General features: G+C 34.9%; 1 protein-coding gene across 5 annotated transcripts in view; it reads left to right on the top strand.

Moving 5' to 3' along the window:
- SORCS1 (sortilin related VPS10 domain containing receptor 1) overlaps positions 1-27,058 on the top strand; it is a 440,998-nt gene that overhangs the window by 321,755 nt on the left and 92,185 nt on the right. For all 5 annotated transcript variants that reach the window (XM_039335794.1, XM_039335792.1, XM_039335796.1 and 2 more), the window contains exons 6-8: positions 10,692-10,756; positions 17,370-17,488; positions 21,241-21,330. In XM_039335794.1, coding sequence (XP_039191728.1) covers positions 10,692-10,756; positions 17,370-17,488; positions 21,241-21,330 — 274 coding nt within the window. The remainder of the gene's footprint in view (positions 1-10,691; positions 10,757-17,369; positions 17,489-21,240; positions 21,331-27,058) is intronic.

The raw sequence follows: 27,058 nt of genomic DNA, 5'->3' as shown, positions 1-27,058 counted from the left end.
CAAAAAATTAGTTACCGGTTCTACCGAAGTGGTGTGAACTAGCTGAATCCCAGCATTGTGATGGATATAAAGTTTTACTTAGTCACAGTTGACAATAGCATATTCCAGTGGTGGCAAACCTATGGCACGGTTGCCAGAGGCGGCACTCAGAGCCCTCTCTGTGGGCACGCACGCCATCGCCCCAGTCCTAGGCCTTTAGCTGGTTTTATAAAACCTTTTTGCTTTAGGCCTCTGCTGCCGTGTGCAAAAAAAAAAAAAGGTCCAATCAATCAGTCAATTTCAACTTCTTGTGGGAAAAAAAAAGATCTTGTAAAGTTGGAATTGATTGATTGAACTTTTTAGTCCCACCCAGTCTGCCGTTACCACCACAGCCACACCCAGCCAACAGCCACACCCAGCCAGCGGCCACACTCAGCCAATGGGCCACACCCAGCCAATGGGCCATACCCACCCAGCACCTGGCGATGCATAAGTGGGTTTTGGGTTGCAGTTTGGGCACTCAATCTCTAAAAGGTTCGCCATCACTGGCATATTCTGTATTTATCTTAAAAGACCTTGGTGAATTTATAATCTAATAATTTGATATTTTGTTGGATTTAAATACAAAATATGTTGTTCTTGGTCATGGTGTTTTATTACTTCAGTGTTATCTTTTCTAAAAATCTGCATCAAGAAAATGTTGGACTTCAGAGCATTTATTAAATAATACCATCAACTGTTTCAAAAAGAGACAGTGCTACCAAAAAGATAAGTGAGTGACATTTCGAAGTTTTTAAAGAGGAAAATATTGTATCTAAAGAGATGAATTTGTTTTACATGTTACAATCCCAGCTTCACTTCATAAATACAACTTGCATGTAAACTGATTATTAATCAGTGTTGCACTATCATTTAATATATGATAATTTTAAAATGTCAAGCTAAGTCCATTGCTAATTTAGCATCCTTTTTCCCAATGGTTATTTTTTATTTATAGCCTGGTTTGAGTAAAAGTGAAGTTTCAGTCATACTCTCATTGTGTACAACAATGAGATAGCAGAATCATGATTCAATGGCAGTGATAGCTTTGTGTATGTGAGTTTATTAATCCATAATAATATAAGAATAAAAAAACCAGCCACATAATTACATATGAAGAATAGCAGTAAAATACTCTGAATTTGAAAATAATTTTAAGAAAAATCCAGTCATCTAAAACTATTTAAAAAATACAAAAAAACCTCAACTTTCCATGACAGAAAGTTGACAAGTCATTTGACAACATGCAATGTGCACAGAACAAAATGAATAAAGACCAAACGTGTATATTATTTGTATAGTATGTCTGTCAGTTTCTTACTATTTGGAATCAATATTTAGAATCAAGCAGTATCGTGTAAAGTATGAGCGATGAAAGTAACATCATCTTCAATAAATGCATACCTTAGTTCCAGTATAAGCACCTATATATTGAATGTGCAGATATTAGAAGCAACATGGTAGTGTCATGCTCAGTTCATAACATATGTAGGACATCAGCTCACAAATATATTTTTCTCTATCATTAACCTTTCTACATGCAGTTAAGAAAGAATGCCAGTCCTGTCTCAAACCAAATGCACACAAACGCACAGAGAGGTAGTTGCAAACTTTATTGAAGTTTTGTAAAGTAAATAAAGAAGTAACAAATAAAATGTGAGTGCAAACCTATACTCATAGATAATAGAGAAGCAAGTTCCCAAAACTTCAGCAACCTTACCTTAAAAGAGGTCTAATCCAAAGCAGTGGGATCAAGAGTGGTCAAGTGATGTCTAAGTGTCTAAATATAGAACACTTCATAGCCAGGCCAAGTCAAGAGTCATAGTCATGGATTTCAAATTGGCAGTGAAGATACATGGAGTCTGGGTAAACTAATGGTTTCTGTCAATGAACAAGCTTCAACTCACTGCTCTTCTTAAATAGAAGCAACACAGTATTGTTCATTTGAAAGGACGATGTTCTTTTTTTGTGTGAGGAATCTTGCAAAGCACCTTTGCTGTGCTTTATTTAATCCCCTGCCGCGTGAACCTTTGCATTGGAAGGGGTGGAAGATCAGAGTCATCATCAGAGAGCAGTCTGCTGATTACTGGACTCTCCCACTGTCTGCAGATCCTCAGATAGTGGTTTATCCAGCTGTTCATTGTCAGTCTCCTCATTTGAGTTAGAGTTTGCCATGACACATTGTCTCTATGGTGAGTAATTGAAAGGACCTGGAGTCATATTAGGATTTTGATATCATTGGGAATATTTAAGAGATAGGGGAAAGATGAACAAAACACTGGCATAATCAACCTTTCTAGTTTTTCTGCTTCATTAAAACTGCTTTTTATTCCCTGTAACTTAGTTATCCCAATAAGACTTCTTTTCTGAAGTAATTTTAACATGTAGTCTGGTAAGGAATTTAGATGTTTGGTGAAAACTAAAGCAACATACAAATAGCTTGTGTGATTACATTTCTAGATAAAATAGTAACAACAGCACCAGACTGCAAAACTGTTAAACTTTTAAATTTCACAGCCATGAATATTATAATATTCATATTGTAATATTATAATATTCAGTGGTATCATAATATAATAATATTATGATACCACTGAAAAGGATAGAGCTGCTATTTTGAGGGGATTTATTTGTTTGTTTTTCCCTGTTTTGGGAAATTGGGTATTAAGGAGCAAATAAGGTACTGGCAGTCCAAAATAGGAAATATCATTTTATTCTTTATACAAACATACCCACACTCTAGAAAAATTAAAATAGCTTTGGAAGTTATAAATGGAATACAACTATAGGTTTGGAATCCTAGAATAGTCTACAAAAAAGAACAGGGGAAAATCATGTCTATTTAAACTACCCTAGTTATATTTTGACTATTACAATGTATTTTCATGGAACTGTCCTTGAAGACTTCTTGGAAGCTTTAAGTGGTGCCTTTGAATTATGTGGGCAATGATGAGCATGCCTTGGTATGCTTGTGTGATTCTTCTGCTTCATGAGGTACACAGGCTGTCGGTATGCTTCTAGGACAATTCAAGGTGCTAGTTATCATGTATAAAGTACTACATGACATGATATAACAAAAAAAGCTTCTTCAAAAATAGATCATGCCAGACAAATCTTATTGTATTCTTTGACCAAGTGACAAAATTAGTGGACCAGAGGAATGCTGTGGATATAATTTACTTAGACTTCAGTAAGGCATTTGACAAAGTAGACCACAACCTACTACTTGATAAGATAGAAAAATGCAGGTTAGACAGCATCACCACCAGATGGATCCATAGCTGGCTGACCGGCTGTACTCAGCGTGTGGTCCTCAATGGAACCGCATCTACATGGAGGGAAGGTGTAGTGGGGGTATAGTGGGGTGCCCCAGGGCTCTGTTCTGGGCCTAGTGCTCTTCAACATCTTCATCAACAATGTGGACAAGGGGATAGATGGGGAACTCATCAAATTTGCAGACAACACCAAGCTGGCAGGAATAGCCAACACTCCAGAAGACAGGCTTAGGATACAGGACGATCTGGATAGACTTGAACACTGGGCGCTATCTAACAAAATGAAATTCAGTGGTGAAAAAAGTAAGGTTCTACATTTAGGCAAGAAAAACCAAATGCACAGGTATAGTATAGGGGGTATTTTGCTCAATAGTAGTAACTGTGAGAGGGATCTCGGAGTCCTAGTGGACAATCATTTAAATATGAGCCAGCAGTGTGCTGCAGCTGCCAAAAAAGCCAACACAGTGCTAGGCTGCATTAACAGAGGGATAGAATCAAGATCACGTGAAGTATTAATATCACTTTACAATGCCTTGGAATACTGCATCCAGTTTTGGTCACCACAATGTAAAAAAGATGTTGAGACTCTAGAAAGAGTACAGAGAAGAGCAACAAAGATTATTAGGCGACTGGAGGCTAAAGCATATAAGGAATGGTTGCTGGAATTGGGTATGTCTAGTTTAACAAAGAGAAGGACGAGGGGGAACATGATAGCTGTGTTCCAATATCTCAGGGGCTGCTATAAAGAAGAGGGAGTCAAGCTATTTTCCAAAGCGCCTGAAGGCAGGACAAGAAGCAATGGGTGGAAACTAACCAAAGAGAGAAACAACCTAGAATTAAGGAGAAACTTCCTGACAGTTAGAACAATTAACCAGTGGAACAGCCTGCCTCCAGAAGCGGTGAATGCTCCAACACTGGAAGTTTTTAAGAAGAAACTGGACAGCCATTTGTCCAAAATGGTATAGGGTTTCCTGCCTGAGCAGGGGGTTGGACTAGATGATCTCCAAGGTCCCTTCCAACTTTATCATTATTATTATTATGACATTGGGTCAGATTATTGGTGGGACTGCCAATCTTCTGTGGTTTCCAGCCACCTGGTATAAACTGAATGAGTTGATATGCTCTGGATCACTTTGATTAAATAGTGTCATCTTTTGGAACAGACCTTCTTTGTCATAGGGCATGCCCTTTGGAAAGACAGCCTCAAGATCCATGTGGCTTCTACCCTGATGAAGTTACACAAGACCATTAAGACCTGGCTATTTTTCCAAGCTATGGGTTAGGTAGAGTGGTATACTTACAGCAGTTGAGGGGGTTTTTTTTGTTTGTTTGTTTCCATTTGTATAGAATAGTCAGATACCATTCTATTGTGTTTCCATTCTGTTTTTTCTTTGATTTGGGACACAATAATTGTCAGGCAGCAATCCAACAAATGAATAAGAGCTAGACAGCTTTTTTCCAGTGGCATATTCAGTCTGGTAGAACATGCATTCATCTGAGTGGATATGGTTAGGATTAAAAACAAAACTGAATAAATTAGAAGATGGAAAAAGTTAATCTGTGATTAGTAAATTAAGTATTAATATTCTATATATTTAACAAATTAAAATTGCTTTAAGATGAATGTTCTTAATGCCATTGCCCAAAATGCAGCATTTTCATGGAAGAATTCACCAGGCTTTGTTCAAAAGATTGCTGTGCAATAATCATTTTCTTACCTTTGATTTCTAAATTTGATTTGTTTTTTTTCCCTTCTACTGAAACACAGATGCTTTCAGTTCTTATCTCTAAGTATATGTTGCCTCCACAACATCTTAACCAATCAGAAATACATCAGAGGTTTCTTAAGATTGAGGTTCCTTAATAAATACTTCTGCCTTTCCACCTCTTCTACTACTTAGGAATCATTTCCCTAGCATGACTTTGTCAGCCTGCTGAACAACTTGTTTGTTTCCCAGAATTGTATATCTCAAAAGAAACAATTTTAATGAAAATTTTGAAATATTCAGTGTACCTTTTTATGATAAGGCAACAAAGAATACTAAAAACCTTTTAGAGTGTGATCTGATATGAAAATGAAGGTTCTTCAGTTAAATAAGCCAGGAAGATTTCAAGAAAATGCTGGTATGAGTAGGCAAAAGAAGAATTGGTTGGACTGGAAGAAGAGAGAGACAAAAGAGGTAGAAACAATCAGTAGAGTATCTCTATTTTGGTTAGGACATATTCCAGTTTCTTGAAAGGCACCAAAACAATAATTTTGGATAGCTAATATTCAAGACAAGCTTGATTCTAAAAAAAATAGTGGCAGAAAAAAAGAATTGTTTTGCTTTTCATTTGTGAAATCTAATTAATGAAATTTAAGTTCTAACAGGGAATAAAGTGTAGCCTGTGGGGAAAAAATAGTATTTAGGTCCTAAGATTTAGAGTGTAGCTAAAATATATATGCACATGCACACACACACACACACACACAGACACACACAGACACACACACACACAGAGAGAGAGAGAGAGAGAGAGAGAGAGAGAGAGAGAGAGAGAGAGAGAGAGAGAGAGAGAGAGAGAGAGATAACAATGAAACAATATGAATTTTAATTACTTAAACTTCAGTAAGGCATTTGACAAAGTAGACCACAAAAGATTGAATATATATATTCAATCTTTTTAAGAATGACTGTTCTTTTAAAATACTTCTGACATGAAGAGAAAAAAAGGCATTCAATATATCACTGAGTTTAGGGAGATTCTTAGTCATCCAGGTCATGATTATCCCAAAGATATTTTTCAAAAGGCAAGTGGACTTTCTTTGTTTTTCCTTGAAGACATTTTGTTTCTCATCCAAGAAGCTTGAACTTCTTGGATGAGAAGCAAAACGTCTTCAAGATAAAACAAAAAAAGTCCACTTGCCTTTTGAATAAGCACCTTTGGGATATCACTGAGTTATACTTTATAGAAGCCTACATATGTTCAAAATAAGAGTGCATGTGTGTATCCTCCTCAGATGAAATTACAGCAAGAGCTAAAATATTCTGGATAGGACAATGACAATTCTTAGGGACCACAAACATCCATAAATCTCTGCAATTACTTAGTTATCCAATTGCATCCTGCAATTACTTAGTTATCCAGCTCATATTTTGTAAGGAAATTTTAGCTACACAGTTACTTCATTTTTCTAATTTAGTAAAATTTCATTTTTAACTGTTTTGCACTTAAGAATTTTTAAGGCTGCTAGATAGTTTAGGTTAAAGCCCAACAGTGCATAGCAATGCAGCAATTCCACTTATGCAGTCAACTTTATCTGATTATTTTTTTTTTTGTCCAACAATTATCTATGTAGAAGTTCTCAGTTACTTTTTGGAGTTTCTTGTATTTTTTAAAAAAGCCTGAGAATTTACGGTAAAATAACTTATAAAAGAAAATCAGCCTTGTAAACTCTGGATGTCCTATTTATTTACTTATGGTTTAATTATTTTTATGGTTTCAAAATTACCTTTTTATTCAGAAAAATGCACAAGGCAGGAAACAGACTATGCAAGATTCCAACCTCTTGATGAAATAATTAAAATGAAAATAATAATAATAGGAATAATAGGAATAAGGAAGCTGTTGGTATAAAGATTATAAACTGTGTTAAAGAAAACCAAGAAAATAGGATGATTTAATTTGCCATCTTAAACTGCATCAAGCAGAGAAAAGAAAGGGCTACTTCATTACATAACTGTCAGCTCTAAAAAGACTATATTCTAAGTGTTTTTTATTTATTGTATTTTCTGGGTCTTATATGATCCATCAGGACTCTGAACATGTCACATTCACTTCTTATAGTATAAAGACTGAAATAGTAAAAAAAATTAACAAAAAATGTAATTAAGAATAAAAAATAGGAAAAATATTATCATCGCCAAGGAACAATGAACATCACAATGTAGCCCATGCTAGGCACTCCCAATATATACCAGACCTGAGCTACCTTAAAAAGCCAAGTTATTATTGCTTTCTTAAAACTCAAATCCAGGAGACAAACTATTCTAAGCAGGAGCTGCAACTGAGAAGACTCTGTTGTTAAGAGACAGAACCTGTGAGCCTGCCCTCTTAGATAGGAGATTTTCTACTGTGAGTAGAAAATTATATGAGGATTTGTTTAGGAAAAGCTAACTTTTGAGGAAAAAAGTATTTTTAAGCAGAAGGCATTTTTAATTTTATTTAACATTACAATTAAGAAGACAAAACTAATGGGAAGGAAGGAAGGAAGAAAGGAAGGATGGATATAGGAGTTAGTAAAGAAAAAGAAAAAAATATATAAAGAAATAATTTCTCCCTTCATCACAATTTCAATAAAATTGTTTTAATTTTAAATTTGCTCTTAAAATACAGCAAATCTTTTCTTCCCATATTCCACCTTAAACAAATCCTTAAAATCTCATCACATAATAGCTAATATATTTTAACTTTGGTCAAATAAATCATCTTTATATTCCTTCTTTTTAACAAGCCTAATTTTTAATACCTTCAAATATTGTCCTGGAAGTTTATTCATTTTTTCTTTGTCCATTTTTACAAGATTCTTCCAAACTTCAGCACATCTCTTTTGTAAATCCAGTGTAGAAAAGTTAACCAGATCACTCTTTTGGTTTATTATTTTCATATCCCTTTTGAATTAGTAAGATGCCAGCTGGTTTTATTTATATATCCAGTGTAGCATATTTTTCCATATCATTCCTGAAGCCTGTCATTTTTAAATCCAATTTCAGGTCAGTCTTAGTCTTGTCCAATAAAACTTGTTCCTCATTCATAATTTTTAAGTACAGTCTGTCTATAATAGCAGAACTTTCCCTGCCAGAGAGGAATTGCAAATAGTCAATCCATTTGCCAGGTCTTTATTCCGCCATAGTCATCAGCTCTGCTCTCGGTGAAGTTATATTCAGTTTGCCATTTCTTCCCTAGAAGCAGAATGCAAATGTTGGTTTGGTCATTAAAAGAATGAAAGTTCAACAAAGTTATAACAAAGTTATACATATGTTATGTTAAGGTGATCAACTGTCTTCCTTTAGGGAGGACAGTCCTCCTTTTGTAAGTTTTGTCCTCCCTCAAAAAGTGTCCTCCTTCATATCCTCCTTTTCGATATTTGAAGACTAATCTGCAGGGCTTTTTTTTCCCCTCATAGAACACTCAGAACGGCATTCCGGCACCTTTTTTTGATATTTTTTTTCAACTTTTGCATGAGCTGTGCTACTCCCACTATTGGCATTCGAAAGCCAATAGGAATTGCTGCTGAGCGTGCCAAAACACCCGGCTGGCAAACTTTGCACATGCAAGTTGTCTGTATTATTATTGCAATGAATAAAATGTTTCTTTTATTTACGATATTTTTTTCTTCAATTTATTTGTATCCTCCTTTTCATTGTAAAAAAGTTGGTCACCTTAGTTATGTGAATATTTGTGTGTGCGTGTTTAAGTGTGGTGCTTCAAGTGTGTCTGTTGACTCTTGGCAACTGCCTAGACAAGCCACTATAGTTTTCTTTGCACAACGCTCCAATTGCTCTAGGCACTGATTTTTTCCCCAAAACATCAATAATGGATTTTTTTTAAATTAATTTATTTTATTTATTTATTTATTTATTTATTTTCAAATATTTATATGCCGCCCAATCCCAAAGGACTCAGGGCGGCGTACAAAGTTAAAACAATGATAAAACAATAAAATAAAATAGTCATACCGCGAGTCCGATCATATCCCGCCCCCCCGGGGACATCAGCCCCAGGCCTGCCGGAACAGGAGAGTTTTAACGGCCTTCTTAAAGGCCGGCAGGGTGGGAGTAGTTCAAACCTCGGGGGGAAGTTGATTCCACCAGGTCGGAGCCACCACAGAAAAGGCCCTTCCCCGAGGGCCTGCCAGCCGACATTGTCTGCCGACAGGGCCTGAAGGAGGCCCAATCTATGGGACCTCACCGGTCTCTGGGAGCTGTGCGGCAGAATGCGGTCCTGTAAGTAACCTGGCCCTATGCCATGAAGGGCTTTAAAGGTGATAACCAACACCTTGAATTGCGTCCGGAGACCCACAGGAAGCCAGTGCAGCTCGCGGAGGATAGATGACACGTGGGCGTACCTTGGCGCGCCCACAATCGCTCTTGCGGCTGCGTTCTGAACCAACTGCAGCCTCCGAACGCTCTTCAAGGGTAGCCCCATGTAGAGCGCGTTACAGTAATCCAGTCTTGAGGTGACAAGGGCATGAGTGACTGTGAGTAAAGCCTCCCGGTCCAAATAAGGCCGCAACTGGTGCACTAGGCGAACCTGTGCAAAGGTCCCCTGGCCACAGCCGATAGATGTTGTTCCAGATTTAGCTGTGAGTCCAGGAGGACACCCAAGTTGCGTGCCTGCACTGAGGGAGGTAAATTTGCCCCCCCCCCAGGACTAAAGATGGACCATCCAGTTGGCCTTTGGGAGGCAAGACCCAGAGCCACTCGGTCTTGTCAGGGTTGAGTCTAAGCCTGTTCACCCCCATCCAGACCCTCACATCTTCCAGGCACCGGCACATCACGTCGACTGCTTCACTGAAAGGACACGGGGTGGAGATATATAATTGGGTATCATCCACGTACTGATGATACCTCACCCCGTGTCGCCGAATGATCTCACCCAGCAGTTTCATGTAGATGTTAAAAAGGAGGGGGGACAGGACCGAGCCCTGAGGCACCCCATGATCGAGGCGCCTAGAGGTCGATCTCTGTCCGCCCGCCAACACCGACTGCGACCTGTCAGAGAGGTAGGAGGAGAACCACCGCAATACGGTGCCGCCCACCCCCACCTCTCCGAGACGACGCAGAAGGATACCATTAATTAAATTATAGGTCAGTTGGTTGACCTATCAACCATTAAATGCCAGCAATAGAGGGGTTTCTTTTGGGGGGAACAGAGTGGGAGTTGTATCCCTTGACTGCAATCTAGCAGCCATTTAGATTTATGTAGCTACTAGATATACATTACTGAGAAGCTGAGTCTGAGAAATAATTTTACTGTTGGGGATCATAGTGGGAGTTGAAAACTACCCTAGGAGTAGTTACATGGTATAGCTCATATGGTATTACTCTAGAGACATTCAGGTTGGTTAATTTGGGCAGGTTCATTGTGTCTTGAGGTCCTAAAAATGATATTTTTATATATTTTTAATTTATTTATATTTCACATTTCTGAACCGCTCATCTCCCTCAAAGAAAAGTCTAGTGGATTGATTGACTGATTGATTGAATGAATGAATGAATGAATGAATGAATGAATGAATGAATGAATGAATGAATATTGAAATATTCCTCTTTAGGTATTCCAGATAATTCCTTTTAACTAAATGTTTTGTTTATTTCTAGTAATATTGAAGTGTTCGTTTTTTTTCTCTCCCAGGTCTAAAATGGGTACCAGCAAAGATCCAGACATAGTCCACATGGAGGCAAAAACATTGGATGGCCGTAAGTGCTTTTTTATCATTTTATCAGAATATAATTATATAGTCTACTGGCATTCATCAGAACATAAGATTGCATTAGGGAGATCCAATGGAGGCTTTTATGATTATTTTCAGTCTGGTCATGCAATAAACATTTTCAAATAAGTAGAAATTCAATATAACAATCTGAGATGCAAAACAATATTTATAGAAATAGGAAAGATTTGCAATTTGTGAAAAACTTCAAAAAGGCATAAAAGGAAAAATACATAATTCATAACAATATATTTTCTAGTAGGCATCATTTGATTTGATTTTCCAGGTTTTGACTCTGTAACAAACTAGCTCTTAAACTGAATAAATGGAATGAAATGGGATAATATTGTATTTGTTTTCATCTCCAAATAACTCTTCCTGAGATTTTGGGAAAGTTGACAAAAAGAAAAATTGTTTGCTTTCATTCAAAAATCTTCAGCTTTGACCATTTTTGACCATTTCATGTATAGCCTATGATTGCCCTAAAATATTAGATATTCTGGTGTTCTATTTTCCTTAATTCATGGATTTTTTTAAAAAAGCATGTGTCTCCCAAAAAAAGTATTGTAAATTTTTGTTTCAATCTTTTCCAAACTAATGCTGTCAGAAATATTTGGATTAAAATAGTGGAATTCTCAGCTGGAATAACCAACTTAGGGGAAAACTCTATAGTCATAAGACATCTGGAGGACAAAATATTTAAGAAGGTTACTTTAGCAGGAAAAGGTCTTTTGCTTTGTTCAAGAATAGCTGGGTAAAGATTTTGAAATTTTGAATTTCAAATGTCATTGTTAATTGTACTTTTTGTTTTTCTACAACATGCTCACATGCACTTTAAGATGAAATAGGGAACATTCTGACATTCCCTTAGTATCCAGTCAATTGAAAAAAATGTAGATTAAGATTGCACATAGCATATATTTATGGTTTTCAGCTAATATTTAAGTAATATTCAATAGTGATATTTGTAATATTTATTTTTAATCTAACATTAACATTTTGCAAAGTCCAGAAGAATTGTTCGGAAAGAATAATTGTTATGAGAAATAAAAAAGTTCATTTTTTTTATATTTCATCATTTTTAGATAGAGATGTCTAGGTTTCCCCTTTCATTACTTGCCTCTTGAAACCCCTTCCCCCCCCCCCATGCCTCCAGTGTCAATTCTATTTTGATAAACAAGTGAAGTTAGGGTAAGGATATGGTTTCAGTTTCCGTATTTCTTACTGAACATTGCTCATACAAGCTTATTCAGGAAGCTTTCATTATGTACTGGCGTGTCCCTTATGTATTGCTATGTATTTTCTGTTAGCCTAAAATGGTACTGGAAAACAGAATAATATAATAAAAGATGATTTTTCAATCTACACATATATGGATTACTTTAAATTATATATTTTTATGGGAAAATCTGAACTGAAGGCACAATATTGAATAATAGCGATGAAACTATTAATAAGACTAATCCACAGCATCTTGGTTTATTTAAAGCCTAAATCTTGTAATACATCTGCTCTTTGTATTGATATGAAGACTATTTGCCCTAAATAAGCCATACTAATATGGATCAAATGACTGGATCGGTGATATAATAGTATGAGGAAGATGATCTGTCAATAAAGTTTTTGAAAAGATCAGTGGGACCATGAGGCCCAAGCTAGCATCTGAACTTCAGATTTCTTTGGGATCAGAGAATGTACTGAGTAAGCATCATTTTACTTTGTAATATCTCAGATTCTTTCTTAATTTCCATTATACATTTCCTTCAGCTACCCAACACTAAATTTGCCCATTGTGACCCTTCTTAATTTGGTTTTTATTTTGGCCAGTGTGATATGCAAATAAATGAAATTTAGTAATTCAATATAAACTAATCTTATTAGTGAGGCAATCCATATCTACTTTTGTAATCAGGAAGCAATGTTTTTTTCCTAACAATATTTTCTATTGGGTGTCACAGATAACCTGCTCATACTATTCTCTTCTGTGGAGGTTGAGAGCAACAGGTTGCAGGTAACAGATGTGGCCATGCCTTTCAAAGTAGAGTACTAATGAATGAGGCAGTTAGCCAGGCAACCAGCTTCATCCATATACTCCAGCTCTTCTAAGAGATAGAAGCAAAACTCCACTATGCTGCATAAAATAATCGTTAAAGGATTATTTAAGGATTAATGTATCCAGACCAGGATAGATTGCAGTGGTTGAAATCTTTTGTCATCTTTTTATAATTTTGATATATGAATTCACTCTGCATCCTAAAAGTGTGAAATAATATGATATGTGTCATATTTAGATAAAGAAAGGATGTAACATTTGTTCTAGTTAGTATCTTTCTGATGGATATGATAAAATCAGAGTAATATCGGCATGCACACCAGAGCTTTCTCAATAGTAAAAGAATCCAGGGTTTTAACATCAAAAGGCAAGGATACAGGTGGTGGCGGCTGTATTCTTCATGCATCCTCCAATAGAAGATAACTACTCATACTTCCTGTCCTATTCCAGTCTGGTATTATTGTTTGATAGGAAACCTCATTGAAATGAATATCTGCAAGCTCTGCTAGAATTTTACACGTTCCAGCTGTGGATACATAAACCAAAAGTTTTCTCAGTTTAGCCATTCCATCTACACTAAACTTATCAGTGAGACAATATCTACTTTTGTAATCAGGATGCTGTATGTTTTCAGTGTTGCTGTAACAATCAAAGTAGCAGCTGTTGCTGGAGGTGTGCATGCTGGCAGTGAGAAACTTAACATCCCAATTATTAGTGGGAGGAAGAGCATCTGTGCTAGAGTAGAAAATAAATTAATTCCAGATCTCAGCAATGAAATGTATTAATTGGCATGAATTAAGTTTAAGTGATTAGGTGCTTCCTGTGGTACTGGATAAATAAAGAGTCCATGGGGGTTAACTATCAAAAGAATAATTGTTGCTGAATGGCTTCCCAGTGAACCCAACTTAAGGAAAAAAGGTTATTGTAATAAGATTCTGAAAATATTTCCAATATTTATATCATTGTTCTGAACTTTTCCTGTGGTTCTGCTCATGTGAAATCCTTTTAATACTCTGAAGTCTTAAGAAAGCAAGCTTTGTTTTATTCCTCCAAAGATAAATTAACAGATATCTATCAATGATATGGTCAACATTTGATATATTTTATGAATAAGAACTTTATCAGAAGTTACTAGGAGCTCTATGAATACAGATACATGGGCACATCAGCTGAGTATAATTGCAGAGGGCATAGAATATGTTCAGCATTCATTACCAATATGATGCAACATATCCCCCCCAATTAAAAATAGTAACATTTAACAAAGTCTTCAATTATTGTCATAATATAGAAATAAATCTTAGCTCCAAACAACTGACCACACTGGCACACAAGACACTTATGAGCTAAAGAGATTAGGACAAGAAAATCCTGCTGATGATGTTACCTAGTTTGGTAACGAATCATTCAGGAATTATATTAAAACAAACTTGGAGAACAACCTCAGACAAAATTTAAAACCCAAGCTACAAATATTTCCTATTATTTCAAAGAATCTTTATCAAACTGTATTATGCCATGTTTAGTGGAAATCTTTGCCAGGACTGACTCTCTAAGAAAGTATTATAATGAATTATCTCTATGCCCCCCCAAAACTAAAGTTTAATTCAGAAATCTGCTTGTCCTTAGGAGAGTTTTCATTTTGAAGACAAAAAAAAGCAAGAATTAGATATAAACTTTTGCAAGATGCTAAGGAAAGAGGAGATTACCAGATTTGAAATTATATTTTGAGACTGGCTGTTTGGTTTGGCTAAAAGAGTGGGTGAACCTCCAAAATAAGACACTACTTTATTTAGAGCAGTGGTTCTCAACCTGTGGGTCGGGACCCCATTTGGGGTCGAACGACCATTTCACGGGGGTCGCCAAACAAGGCTGTCCGCCATTTTTTCCCCCTTTTCTTTGGCCACCCCCCTGGCACCCGGTGATGTATAAGTGGTTAGGGTCACCACAACATGGGGAACTGTATTATGGAGTCACGGCATTAGAAAGGTTGAGAACCACTGATTTAGAGGGTCATGAATTAAGATTTAGAAGGCACGGTTATCTATGGTATAACAAGGTTAAAGTAAATGTTGATTTTAATAACCATTTTGTTAGGCGCGCCATCCTAAGAGTTTGGAATAAACATAAAACAAGGTTTTCTGTAAAGATGTCTCTATTGGTGTCGCCCCAGGAAGCTTTTTTTTTAAAAAAAAGAAATGTTGGCAAAATTAAACTGGTGGACTTATGGTCAAATAATATATTTTAACTTTGATGATCCTATCCTCAAGTCTAAAGAGGAGTTAGAATCAGAAGGACATGTCTGCCATTGGTTTACATTTGTACAATTGAAAGAGATATTTAAATTAGACAAAAAGAAATATGGCTTTGATTTATGAGAAATAAATTGGAAATCTTACTGTGTGGTAATGATGAACATACTATTGCCGAAGTTTATAAATTGTTATTGAATTTGAATTTAGAGAAAGAATATGTAAAGCACTGCATGATTCGGTGGGCAAGAAACTTTGGACATAATGTAATGCTTGAACAATGGGTTTAAATTTACACTAAATTATAATTTAAAAGAAAATTTCTATAAGTTGTCTAGAATGTATAAAGGCATTTCAAATGAATGTTGGAAATGCAAAAATAAAGAAGGGACCTTTTATCACTTATGGTGGACATGTGATAAAGCAAAGAAATATTGGAGTAGGATTCACATCTTAATACAGAAGAGTGAATATAAAGATAAAACCAGAAACTTTTATTTTGGGTTTAGTGGAAAAACACTTGGAATTTTTTTTTGAGCTTTAATACGCTATATGTTGATGGAAGTAAGACTACTTTATGCACAAAAATGGAAGGACACTTTGATTCCTCCAATAGAGGAATGGCTGCAGAATTTGATGGAGTTAGCAGAGGTGGCTAAACTGAATGCTTTGATTAAAGACAAAAACACAAACACTTTTGTTTCTACTAGGAAACTGCTTCTGGACTTTGTGCTTGAGGTGGAAAAAAAATGAAACTATGATTTTGATTTTTACCAATTAGATAGGTTTGTTGTTATTGAAATGGCTAGTTTATACTATTATGTACAAATAAAAAGTTGAGGTTGATATTATCTTATTCTGTTACACCAAAGGGTTAGAAGGCAATGCCTTTTCTTTCTTTTCCCCCTTTTTCCTACATATTTCCCTTCCTTTTTCCTTTCTCTATCTTTCCTATTATCCTTTTGCATTTTTGTATCTTATATTCTTAATAATAAAGGAGAGTTTTCATTTTCAATGAAATAAAACACTGCCGGGCAGAGACTTGTTCTTCACATAATCAGTGGTTTATTGTTCACTTGAAAAAATATGTTTTCAAACCTAATTTCCCTTAACTTTCTTGTTAGATTACTCTTTTTTCTTTCAAAAATGTAGTCATTGAGTTCCACACATCGCCTTCAGAAAAGTTCTGCAATAGTCCACTTATGTGCTACTGTTCTCCAAAAGACAAAAGTCATTCATATTTCTGCTAACATTAGATATAACATAAAAGTATTTCAAATCCTAGGAGCTGTATCTCTGTAAAAAGGAAAGATATTGAAAAGGTCTTGAAGTTCAGTTTATAATATCTTGAGCAGATTTATTCTCTGACTCTTGATCTGTGTTTTTCAATTCTTTCTTGCTCCTATGAGACAGCAAAAAGATTCACATAGACTCAAGGAACCAATATTCACTGGAAAAACATGAACCCCATTCAAAATGAGTTTAAATCTTCCTGCTGCCTTATAGGCCCATTTAGATCTTAGCTTAGTCTATTGACCCTGGCCAAATCTATAAATTGCTGAATTTTCCTGTTCCGATAACTCAATTTTGAGAAAAACAAGATAGGTTCAATCTGCAAAATGTTTTTTTAAATTAGAGAAAGCAGACAAAATTATGTACATTCTTACATATACTTTTGCTACCTATTCATTTGATTTTTTAAAAAATCAGTTTTATTTGTTTTATTTTCTTGCACAGTTAAACAAATTCAATTGGGGCTCCTTTTATTTAAAAGCCTACAAAAGCAATAAGAAAGCAAGGAAAAAGTTTTGTCTATTTATTGCACTTTTTGCTTTCCTATTGGCTATTGTAATATAACTAATTTTTGCAGACAGTAAGTTCTATATGAAATATTTAAGTATAGGTAGTCTTTGACCTTTGAAGACAATTGAGCCCAAAATTCTGTTGCTGAGACAGTGGTTAAGTGAGTTTTGCCCCATTTTACAACATTTCCTGCCATAATTGTTATTAAATTAATAATATGGTTGTAAAGTGAATCTGGCTTCTTTGTTGATTTTGTTTGTTAGAGGGTTGCAAAATGGACACTGCAACCATCATATGAGTCAATTACCAAGCATCTGACTTTTGATCATGTGACCATAGGGATGCTGCAATTGTCGTAAGTGTGAAAAACGGTTGTCACTTTTTTCATTGCTATTGTAACTTTGAACAGTCACTGAATACCTGCAAAAGATTATGAATGTTCAGAGCTGAAATCATGTTATATTTAATGTGTGTTTTTTGTGTGCTTTCAGATGCACAGTACATCACCTGTAGGATGCAGAACTGTTCTGAAGCTGTGAGAAGCAAGCCTTTCCCTGGATACGTTGATTCTGACTCTCTCATTGTCCAAGATGATTATGTATTTGTTCAGGTCTGAAACAATTCCCCCCCTCTATTAATTACAAATAATTTTTACCCTTTATTTTTCTGTATTAAATGCCCTCCCCTAACGGATGCAACAAAATAACCTGAGTATTTCAGGGCATCACCAAAGTGTTATTCCCATTGGGGTGTTAATTATTTCCTTCTGCCTTTGGCTCAAGTACTTTGTTAATACAAGGGTTGTGAGGGGTGAGGTCTGACATATGTTCAAGGTATATAAAAATAATCTCTCCTGTCAGTCAGCTCTCCAACAAAAGTTTTATATATTCCAAAAATGTTCTCACATTTCAACAGGTTTTTAAGTTTGCATGCCAGAGTTCCAATATCACCATTTCAACAGACCAATCAAGGTTTTTTTATTATTATTTTTAGTTTGAAATGGGGTGAGATATAATAATGGAGATGTGGAAAGGATATGGAAAGGGAATGCTTGAGAGAAAACTAATCAGGCATGATTGTCATGCATGGGCTCCTATTATTTTGAAAAAAGAAGAAAATGAGATATATTCAGCTGAGCTATGTTCCAGGTGGAAGCCAGAGAATATATCTGAATAGTTTTAAGTTTCATTATCTTCCTGCTGCTATCCCCATCATAACAAGAAGGAAGAAATAAAGTGCTGGCAGAGTGGAGATGAGCTATAAATTATCTGTCTTTCAAGTATTTCTTGAGACTGAAGTTCCTGGCTTACATCAGCATATACATTTCGAAGCTGGATTGTCTATAGCCAGGAGTTTTTAAGTGGGCTTAAGCTAGGGCGATCCTGAATGTGTTACCAAATGCTGTCAGCTGTACCACTCTAGCTGATACACTTCTTTGAGTGTATCATTTCCTTCCAAATAGAATGTATATCAACTCTTCTGAGGGTTAGAACAATACATTACCTCATTTCTTTTCTTTGTAGAACAAGTGTAGTAAATTCTCCTACTATGGAAAATACAGGAAAAACTCTTTATTTGTGATTTCATTCATTGTTCCACAAATCCCTGATTAATAATGGACCAGGCTTTAGTGTACACATAACAGGTTTCATATGTTCATAGTTTTGACTTCTATTTTTTTTTAATCCATGTGTAAAAGAGAGACATGCTTTTGAACATGCATAGTGTATATTTTTAAGGGCTAAGATTAAGTCACCTACTTGTGTATTGTTCCCATATATAATCATTCATTATAGCAGAAGGCTGCATGTGGCTTCTTCATTCTTCTCCTGTAGAAGCATCCTGATCAAATAGTGATAATCTCTCTCATGCAATGTGGCTTCTTTGCTTGAACAGCTCTTTCACAACCTTGGTAGAAGGGCCTGTTAATTGTGTACTAGTGCTGACCTCCAACTGCTTGTGTCCTACTCCAATTTCTATGACTACTCTGTTGTCAATACTGGCACCCAGTAGCATGACTGGGAAATGCCCCCAATAAGATTATGAAAGAACTGCAGGGAGAAACTGACATAAGTAAAAGGAAGCAGACAAAGTGATCCTCTATATCACCAGTTGAAGAAATCATTCTGAGAAAGCCATGTGGAACCTCACAGCTGGACAAACCCAGAAAGATTAAGGAAGCAAAGAAAAAGAGACATGAATAGGAGAAGTACAGTTGATTGCTTTGCAAGAAAGAAGGAAGACATAAATCACTATAGGTTCTGAAGCCTAAACCCTGATTAAATTGTATCCATAAGGGAAGAGAAGCTGTTACAACCTTTACATGATATAAAGTTAAATTCTACCAATTTGAACGCATATTATCTATCTCAGTTTTGTGGTAAAAATACCTAAATTTGTCAGAACTGTAAAGCACTGCAAATGATCTGTTGAAAAAGTTAACTCATATTGGAATAGATTCACAATATAATAAACAGTAATCAGTATGGGAAAATTCTTAGAAGATCTTTTCTCCTCAATCCAAAATTGTAATCTAAAATATGCAAACAAAAACATGCTAACAAAGCCTGAAATGTTTTTGAAAGAAAGTGCTTTCAACTGATAAAACAAAAATTGACAAATTTGGCTACAAACACATAGATAAATTTGGACAAAAAGCTGAAAAAATATGTTGCAACCATTAAGCATAAGGTGAGCTGCATTATCATTTGGAATTGTGTGATATTCAGTAGCCTAGGAAATAATGTATGTGAAAGAAAGAATGAATTCAGCTATGTGGTTTCATATCCTAGAGCTAATGTCCCATAGTCAGTGAAGAAACTGAAAAGACTGGGCATTTCAGTAAGACAGCAAAATCTTGTTATAAGGTATTTATAGGAAACAAAAACAAAGATTTTGGTATGCCCTTCAGAGGCCCCCAACTTCAGTATATCTGAAGTCGGGAAAATCTCAAACATGCAATATGTGCAAGGAGATATAGAATATTTTTGAACTATAAGAGAGTGAAAAAACCAGTTTGGTGTAGTGGTTAAAGCAATAGGCTAGGAATCAGGACACCGTGCATTCTAGTCTTGCCTTATGCACACAAAACCAAGCCCTTTCTCTTAGCCCTAGGAAGAAGGCAATGGCAAACCACTTCCAAAATCTTGCAAGGACCTGTCCAGACAGTCACCAGTCAACATTGACAGAAAGGGAGGAAAGGAGGAAGGAAACAGATATTCCAAAAGCAAGAACAGAAAGACTCTTAGCTATGTTGAAAAGTAATAAAAGAGAATCTAAACTTCTGTACTTTTCATTTTTTCCTTATTTTAAGCCTGTAAGCAACAGCCCAAAAACATACCCATTCAAGATGTCATGTATAGCTGTCTGGCATAGCAGCTAAGTCAGCTTCTGTTCACATAAAGATGCATTGAAATGTGGAATTTGACCAGAGGTGCTAAACCTTTCAAAGCTTGTGCTATTTCTGCATGTGTATCTTACTACTTCAACAATTTGGAGAAAATATTTTTAGAGCAGAACTGTGCATTAACTGAGATTGCTCTTAGTTACCTTCTTAACATACTTTAAAAAAAAAGAGTATAAGCTTTGTTTAAGAAAGCTGATACAGATGAAACAAACTTCTACAATTGTATTTCAGGTTAAATAAGATAGTCATCTGTCCTGTTGTTTGTTAATGAATTGTTACTGATATTTGTTTTTGTTTTGTCACTCAGTGTAACTAGAAAGAGATTGATTTTTGATTTGGCTTCCAGGATTTTGGAAAAGTCTGGCTGTCTGTGGGTTGTTGCCTGAAGATTATTTCATTTATTTGGCCTGATGGAAGAAGTGGCTGGCTGTAGCATGTGTAAATATTACTGTTACATAAATGGAATACTCTAGGAAATATGGAGGACTTTGGTGTTCCTTCTAGAACTCGCCAAAATCTTAGGGCCTTGGCTTGGAAGAAAAGTGTTTTTTTCCAAAGTTGACTAGAGCAGAAAAGCTTCTTTCGTTATCTAAATTGGAAATATAATGTGCAAGCATTATTGACTTGAATACAGTATTACAATATTTGCCTGTGCAATTGAGGATGCTGAATGTTGCTTCAGGAATCCCACATTTGTAGATTTCCCTTGCTCTTTTTGTCTTCCTTTGCAGTCTGCATAGATGATGCTTATTAATGCTGTCTGTTTCCATATCTGAATGAGGGCTAATTCATCTCCTGCTGTATCTTCATTGCCATTTTGGAACCATTGTGACATAACTGTATTTCCCTTTAGAACACACCTGTTATTTGTTTCCATACCTTAATGAAAAGGGAGAAAATGGTGATAATAATACCTTGATTAAAATAATAAGAAAAAGCAATGTTGTATGTTGCAGCTGACATCTGGAGGTCGGCCATATTACTACGTGTCTTACCGCAGAAATACTTTTGCACAGATGAAACTTCCTAAATATGCTTTGCCAAAGGTAAGTTATCGTGGTTCCAATATTTTTGTATAATGTTAGATGACAGATCAGAGGAATTGCAGCTTGTGGCCAGTTTGCTCAGAATTGTTTTAATTAGGGCATGTATCCCTTTATTTTTCAATAACATGTTGAAGCATCAAGTAAAATACTACTCTCTAGGATCGATATTGCAGCTGTTCAAGGGCATCAGTTCAAAATGCAGATTGATTTTTTTTCTCAGTTGGTGGAAAATACTAATTAGTATTTCATTTTCATCAATAATGACATTTTGAGGTTTTTTATTAAAAAAATTTGGCTTTCTGATGTGCTACTAGCTTCCATATTTTATTATGTTAAAGGAATTTTTTTTCTTTAGAAAGTATGCTTTTGTATGCCTCTATTTTTTTTAAAAAAAATAGAAAATTAGCAGTGGAACCTGAAAGAACATGTATCACATAGCTTTTTAAAGAATCCTAGTAAAAGATATCAGTCAAGGGGAAGCTTATTTCATTAAAAAAAAATAAGAAATCTGTGTTACTTTTTATATAAAAGGAAATAAAACTTCAAGGCTTTTCTTTTTTTAAAAAAATTGAAGGACAGAAAAATTGATTGTTAAAGACTTTTGTTCCCCATACAAAATGTTTTGATGTATTATAACATGATCTGGAAACATAGTTTATGAAATTGCTTGTCAGATCCAAGGTCTGAATTTTTTGATGTGCTATAATATGCGTCCATATTACAGGAAATTAAATGAAACCAAGATGCCCAGTCAAAATGAGATCAATGTTCTTGACTACAACCATTAGGAATATAGGTTTTAAACTTTCATCTTGCAACGAGACCCTTTTTTCCCCTTCCTAATTGGATTTTTAAAATTATGACTAAACATTTAAGAATATTTTAACTGAGAAGTTTCAAAAAATTAATCATCTTCAAGGGATTCTGGGACAGCCTGAATTTTTAGGTAGGTCAAATGACATGGGAGGATTTATTCTGTTGAATCACATCATCATGAGACAAGATTTATTTGTAAGATATGTTTAAAAAGTCATCAAAGCCTTTTGTAGCCAAATATTGTAATGAATGTATGATAGTAAAGGCCATTTGGAAATGTCACAGTGGAGTTTATGCAGATTATTTTGAATAAGCCTGTTTATAGTGAGATAGTCAAGCTTTCCAAAATGCTTAATCTCCGTCTATCCACCATTTCATCTTTATGTGAAAAATTCAGTAAGTGAATTATTGAGTTGAAATCCATAATATCTGATTACAATGTAAGTTTTGGGTTTCTTGAGTTGCCTTGCTGTTAAAAACATATGAATCACTTTAAATCTAGCCCTTTAAACAATACAATCATTATCCCAATCCCAGACTACAATGCCATAAACCCCAATTAGTAAAATAATAACCCAGTAGATTATTGGATTTTGTTAAAAATTGTTTCAGCAACAATAGCAACCATACATCAGTCTATCATTTGCAATCTTCTCTAATTTAGGGAGTTTTATTTTCATGTTGTCCATGAAAGATACCATGGTTCTGATATCTTCTCAACATAAATTTCTCTGCAGAAATGTATTGTATTTAAATAGCTGTGTGTGTTTGTTTGTGTGTGTGTGCACATGGTCTCCTTTTTTGGAGCAATTGAATGTTGATCTGTTGACTGTAACAAGAATCCTAACCTGAGCCTAACATTTTGATCTGAGAGAGAATGAGTGGCCCAAAGTTGCCAAGAAGGCTTTCATGCCTAAGGTGGGACTGGAACTCACAGTGTCCTGATTTCTAGCTAACTAGCTCTCTCCGCTAGACCAAACTATCACTCATATTTATCTAGTGAGATATTCTTAACATATTGTGATATGATCAGAAAGATTCCAGATCAGATCCAAATCAGCAGATGATTTTTGGCCAGTCACTCACATTCAGCCAATCAATCTCACAGGACTGCTGTTAGAATAAAATAAAAAATAATAATATATAAGTCAATTTTTGCTCAGAGAAAAGGCAAGGTATTTAACACATATGTACATACTATTTAATAACACAAACACTCCAAAACATACTTTTCTGTAAGTAATTTATATAAATATAATTAACACATTTTTAACATATTTTTGTGCAAATTTTAAACTCACAAAAGATGAATTCTATGGAACTCTATTCCATAATACGTAACTACATGGCAGAGATAATTTTAAAGCCTTTCAAAAGCTCATTTTCATACAAACTTATGGCATACATCTTTTACATATCTATTTATAAGTAGTCTCGCTGCAGTACTATTCCACGAAAGACAATAGTCTGCAAATGTACAGTTTCTGTTGTCACACAACTTACCAGTTTTGGTTCTCTAGGTGGCACATTCTAGAATAATGTAAGGTGCAAACATCATGGAATGTCTTATCTAGCAATAATAATAATAATAATAATAATAATAATAATAATAATATAATATAATATAATATAATAAATATAATATAATATAATATAATATCTGTACAACCCATGACCCATTGCTTCATTCTTTCCACATATCAGAAGCTTCAGAGTAGAGAGGCAAGGAGAGTAGTCCAGTATCACACCATTATAATCCAAACTCCTCTACCCCTTTAAGATATGTATCAAGACCCTGTATTTATGTACAAAAAGGGTAGATCACATGTCATGACAGTGCAACACTACTTTTGCTATTTTAATGAAAATATTAGATCTTATGGGAACCATTGATCTTGATATGTTTATTTTAGACTTTAATCTCTTACCCAATCCAATGCTTCTGACTCTTCTGGGTAGGAGAAATATCTTTCCCTTCTAAGTTTATAACCTTCATTTTGATGGAATGGGAAGTAGCATAGAAACATAGTTGTAGAGATTATAAAAGAAAGAATGTATGTGGAGGCACTCATGTAGATGCACTGTGATTGTCTAGGTTGCAGTTGATCCTTCAGAGAAAAAAGGTAATTCTTATTGGTTCCCTGCTTGAGCAGGGGGTTGGGCTAGATGACCTTCAACTGTGTTATTTTTTGTTTGTTATTTTAATCCCACATTGTGGTTATGGTTGGAGACATAGTGGCTTGATCATCATTGCTTCTGTAATGCAGTTTATTTCTGTCTTTTGTGTCCTTTATGCCATGTATTCTTTGAACCCGAGCAGGTAGGAGTTCAAAAAAAAATAGTACTTTGGGGTTATATTTACTTAAAATTATATGACTTATGTTATGAAAACAAAATCACATATTTTTCTTCTGTAGATCTCTTTCCCTCAACCTTCCTTTCAATTGACAATAGTTATATTCTAAAATAATGAGTTCACTGATGAAAGAAAATGTCAGCCATGTTCTTGCTTGCAAATTCTTCATAAACCTTTTTCCTAAATACAAAGATCAGTAATTTTGAGGTTTTTAATTTGGTACATGTTACTTTACCTAATTGGGTTGTGTTGATTGGCTGGGAGGGTTTCAAAATGTTAATCTTGAAAAGGCTGTTGCTTAGAGTATCTGGAATTTAAATTTACAGAGAATAAAAAAAGTAAAAGGAACCAATAAAGAGCAGAACATTCCCCATTTGACACAGAGGAGGTTGAATAATTTTATGCCTCCTTATGCTGTCTCATAATATCTTAAAAAATCTTTCTTCCCTCTTTGTGGTTGTGAATTTATTAGCTAATATAATTCATTATAGAAGTAATTTTAATTAAATATTTCCTAAGCAACTTTTTCGGAAGTAGGATACTGCTTTCTTTAACGAGCCCCAAGAGTCTCTCTCTGTCACCTTGTTCAAGGAGCAGATGATGTTAAATCCACCTGCAGGGTAATTTTTAAGGCAACAAGGTGCTTCATTACAAGCTCACACAACTTCAAAGGATGAGCAGCTAAATCTGTATGCACAGAGACACAGTGAGAAAAGCGTGTTTAGGATGCTATTATCAAAGCAGGTGGCTGCCTTTATTAAAAATGAACAAAGCACAACACAGTCAAAAGGAAATGAAACAAGCACGGCCTTTTATGGGTAGAAAGTCTTTAATCTCTTTCAGCTCAATTACTTTCTCCAAATAAAATCAATGCTGTAAAAGGTTCTAAGCAGTATAGCAGCTTATGGGATTTTAGTACAGAATTTTAGTACAGAGACAAATTAACTTTATCACTGGATTCCTTGCCTTGATGTTTCTACTGGTTTAAGTAAAAGGAAATAGTAAAATGGGATGCCTTTCATATGGTCATAGTGAAAAAATTGTTCTAGGCATCAAGCAGCAGCATTTGAAAATGCAGACTTGCAAAGATTATCATACATAATAGTTCCTGTCAATGGATGTTAGCTATTATCATTCATTCAGTCCATGCACATTCGGATTTAGAATGATAAGCATATAAAGATGTCTATTTGGTGCCAGGTATGTTGGCATTTAGACATGCCTGTTACTCTCAAATCATAAAAATCATGAAGAAATTTAGTATCTGGATATATTTAGTGTCAGCTCTTGCTACTGTACAAATAATAAAGTTGTACAGACATAATTCAGTAGAAAGATTCAAAGAAAGAATTAAAGGAAAAAAATTCCAACAGAGCTGAAGACCATCTCAGGGATTCATCTGTGTGTAATTTTTGCCAGCATTTTCTCGAAAAAGTGATTATATTTATACTAATGCACCAGCTAAAACTATCTGACAAATATATGATTTTTTATTGAAGACATTTGATAAATGCAAAACATTTTATTACAACACTGGTTGTTTTAAGTTGCTGAAAGATAAACCTTTCTATAAATATTTGGACTCCGATTCACTGTGTTTAATTTGTAAATAATTTGAAAACTGTACTGAGAAATAAAATATTGGTTCTTACCACAATATTTGGGACTATGTCAAATTCACTCCTATCAACTAACCTAGTTTAGAAACATTCCTTCTATCATTAAAGAGCTATTGTTAATTAAGTAATCTCCTGGAATAAATGTATTTATTCCAACATTGCCAGCCATCTTTTTTCCCCAGGTCTATTCGGGTTGATGCATTTAACCAGAAAGACTAACAATCCCCTGGTTTTGCTTATATTTTTCCATGGCTTATTGATTAGCCCATGATTCAGTGTAAACCATAGTGTAAATTTTATAAACAGATTAAGAATGTTATGTGAATTAGCCATTTTCCAAGGAAACATAACTAATTGTATGCAAGTAAAAATAAATAATGGCTGTCTTATGTTTGTGTTTAAGTTGATATCAATAAAATATTGTTTTAATTTACTTTTTTTTAAAAAATGATGTTAAACTGCTTAGACAACATTATAAATTAGTTTTCTGTAATAATTTTCTGTAGTAATTTAGGCCCAATAAGGGATAAGGAAATAGGTTAGTATGGGAGGGGAGAGGGAGAGAGAACATTGTGACTCATTGTGACTCAGTTTCATTATCTGTAATTATGGAAAGAATTAGTGGTCTTCATTCATTTTTAATCAAGTTATCAGGGCAATAGAAACTAGTATCATAGGGAGAGAGTTGTGAAAAGATGTGAAATAGGAGAGTTCTTTCTCTGAAAAATAAACTCAAAAATAACCGATAGTTTCAGCAGCTAAATTAATTATATTCTAGATTACCTTCGTTAGTTTTTTTAGAAAAGTTTAAATTCCCCATATCAACTGAGCAAAGGGGAACATGCAATTTCATGGTGATTCAGAAAGCACTAGACTTTAGGTTTTTTTTATATGCCCAATTAAATGATGCACCTAATATTGTGCTTTGTTTCTCTTT

This window comes from Crotalus tigris, unplaced genomic scaffold (genome assembly GCF_016545835.1).
Source record: "Crotalus tigris isolate CLP2741 ecotype Arizona unplaced genomic scaffold, ASM1654583v1 scf7180000017659.2616968, whole genome shotgun sequence".
NCBI lineage: Eukaryota > Metazoa > Chordata > Lepidosauria > Squamata > Viperidae > Crotalus > Crotalus tigris.
This window is presented reverse-complemented; position numbering and strand designations above follow the sequence as displayed.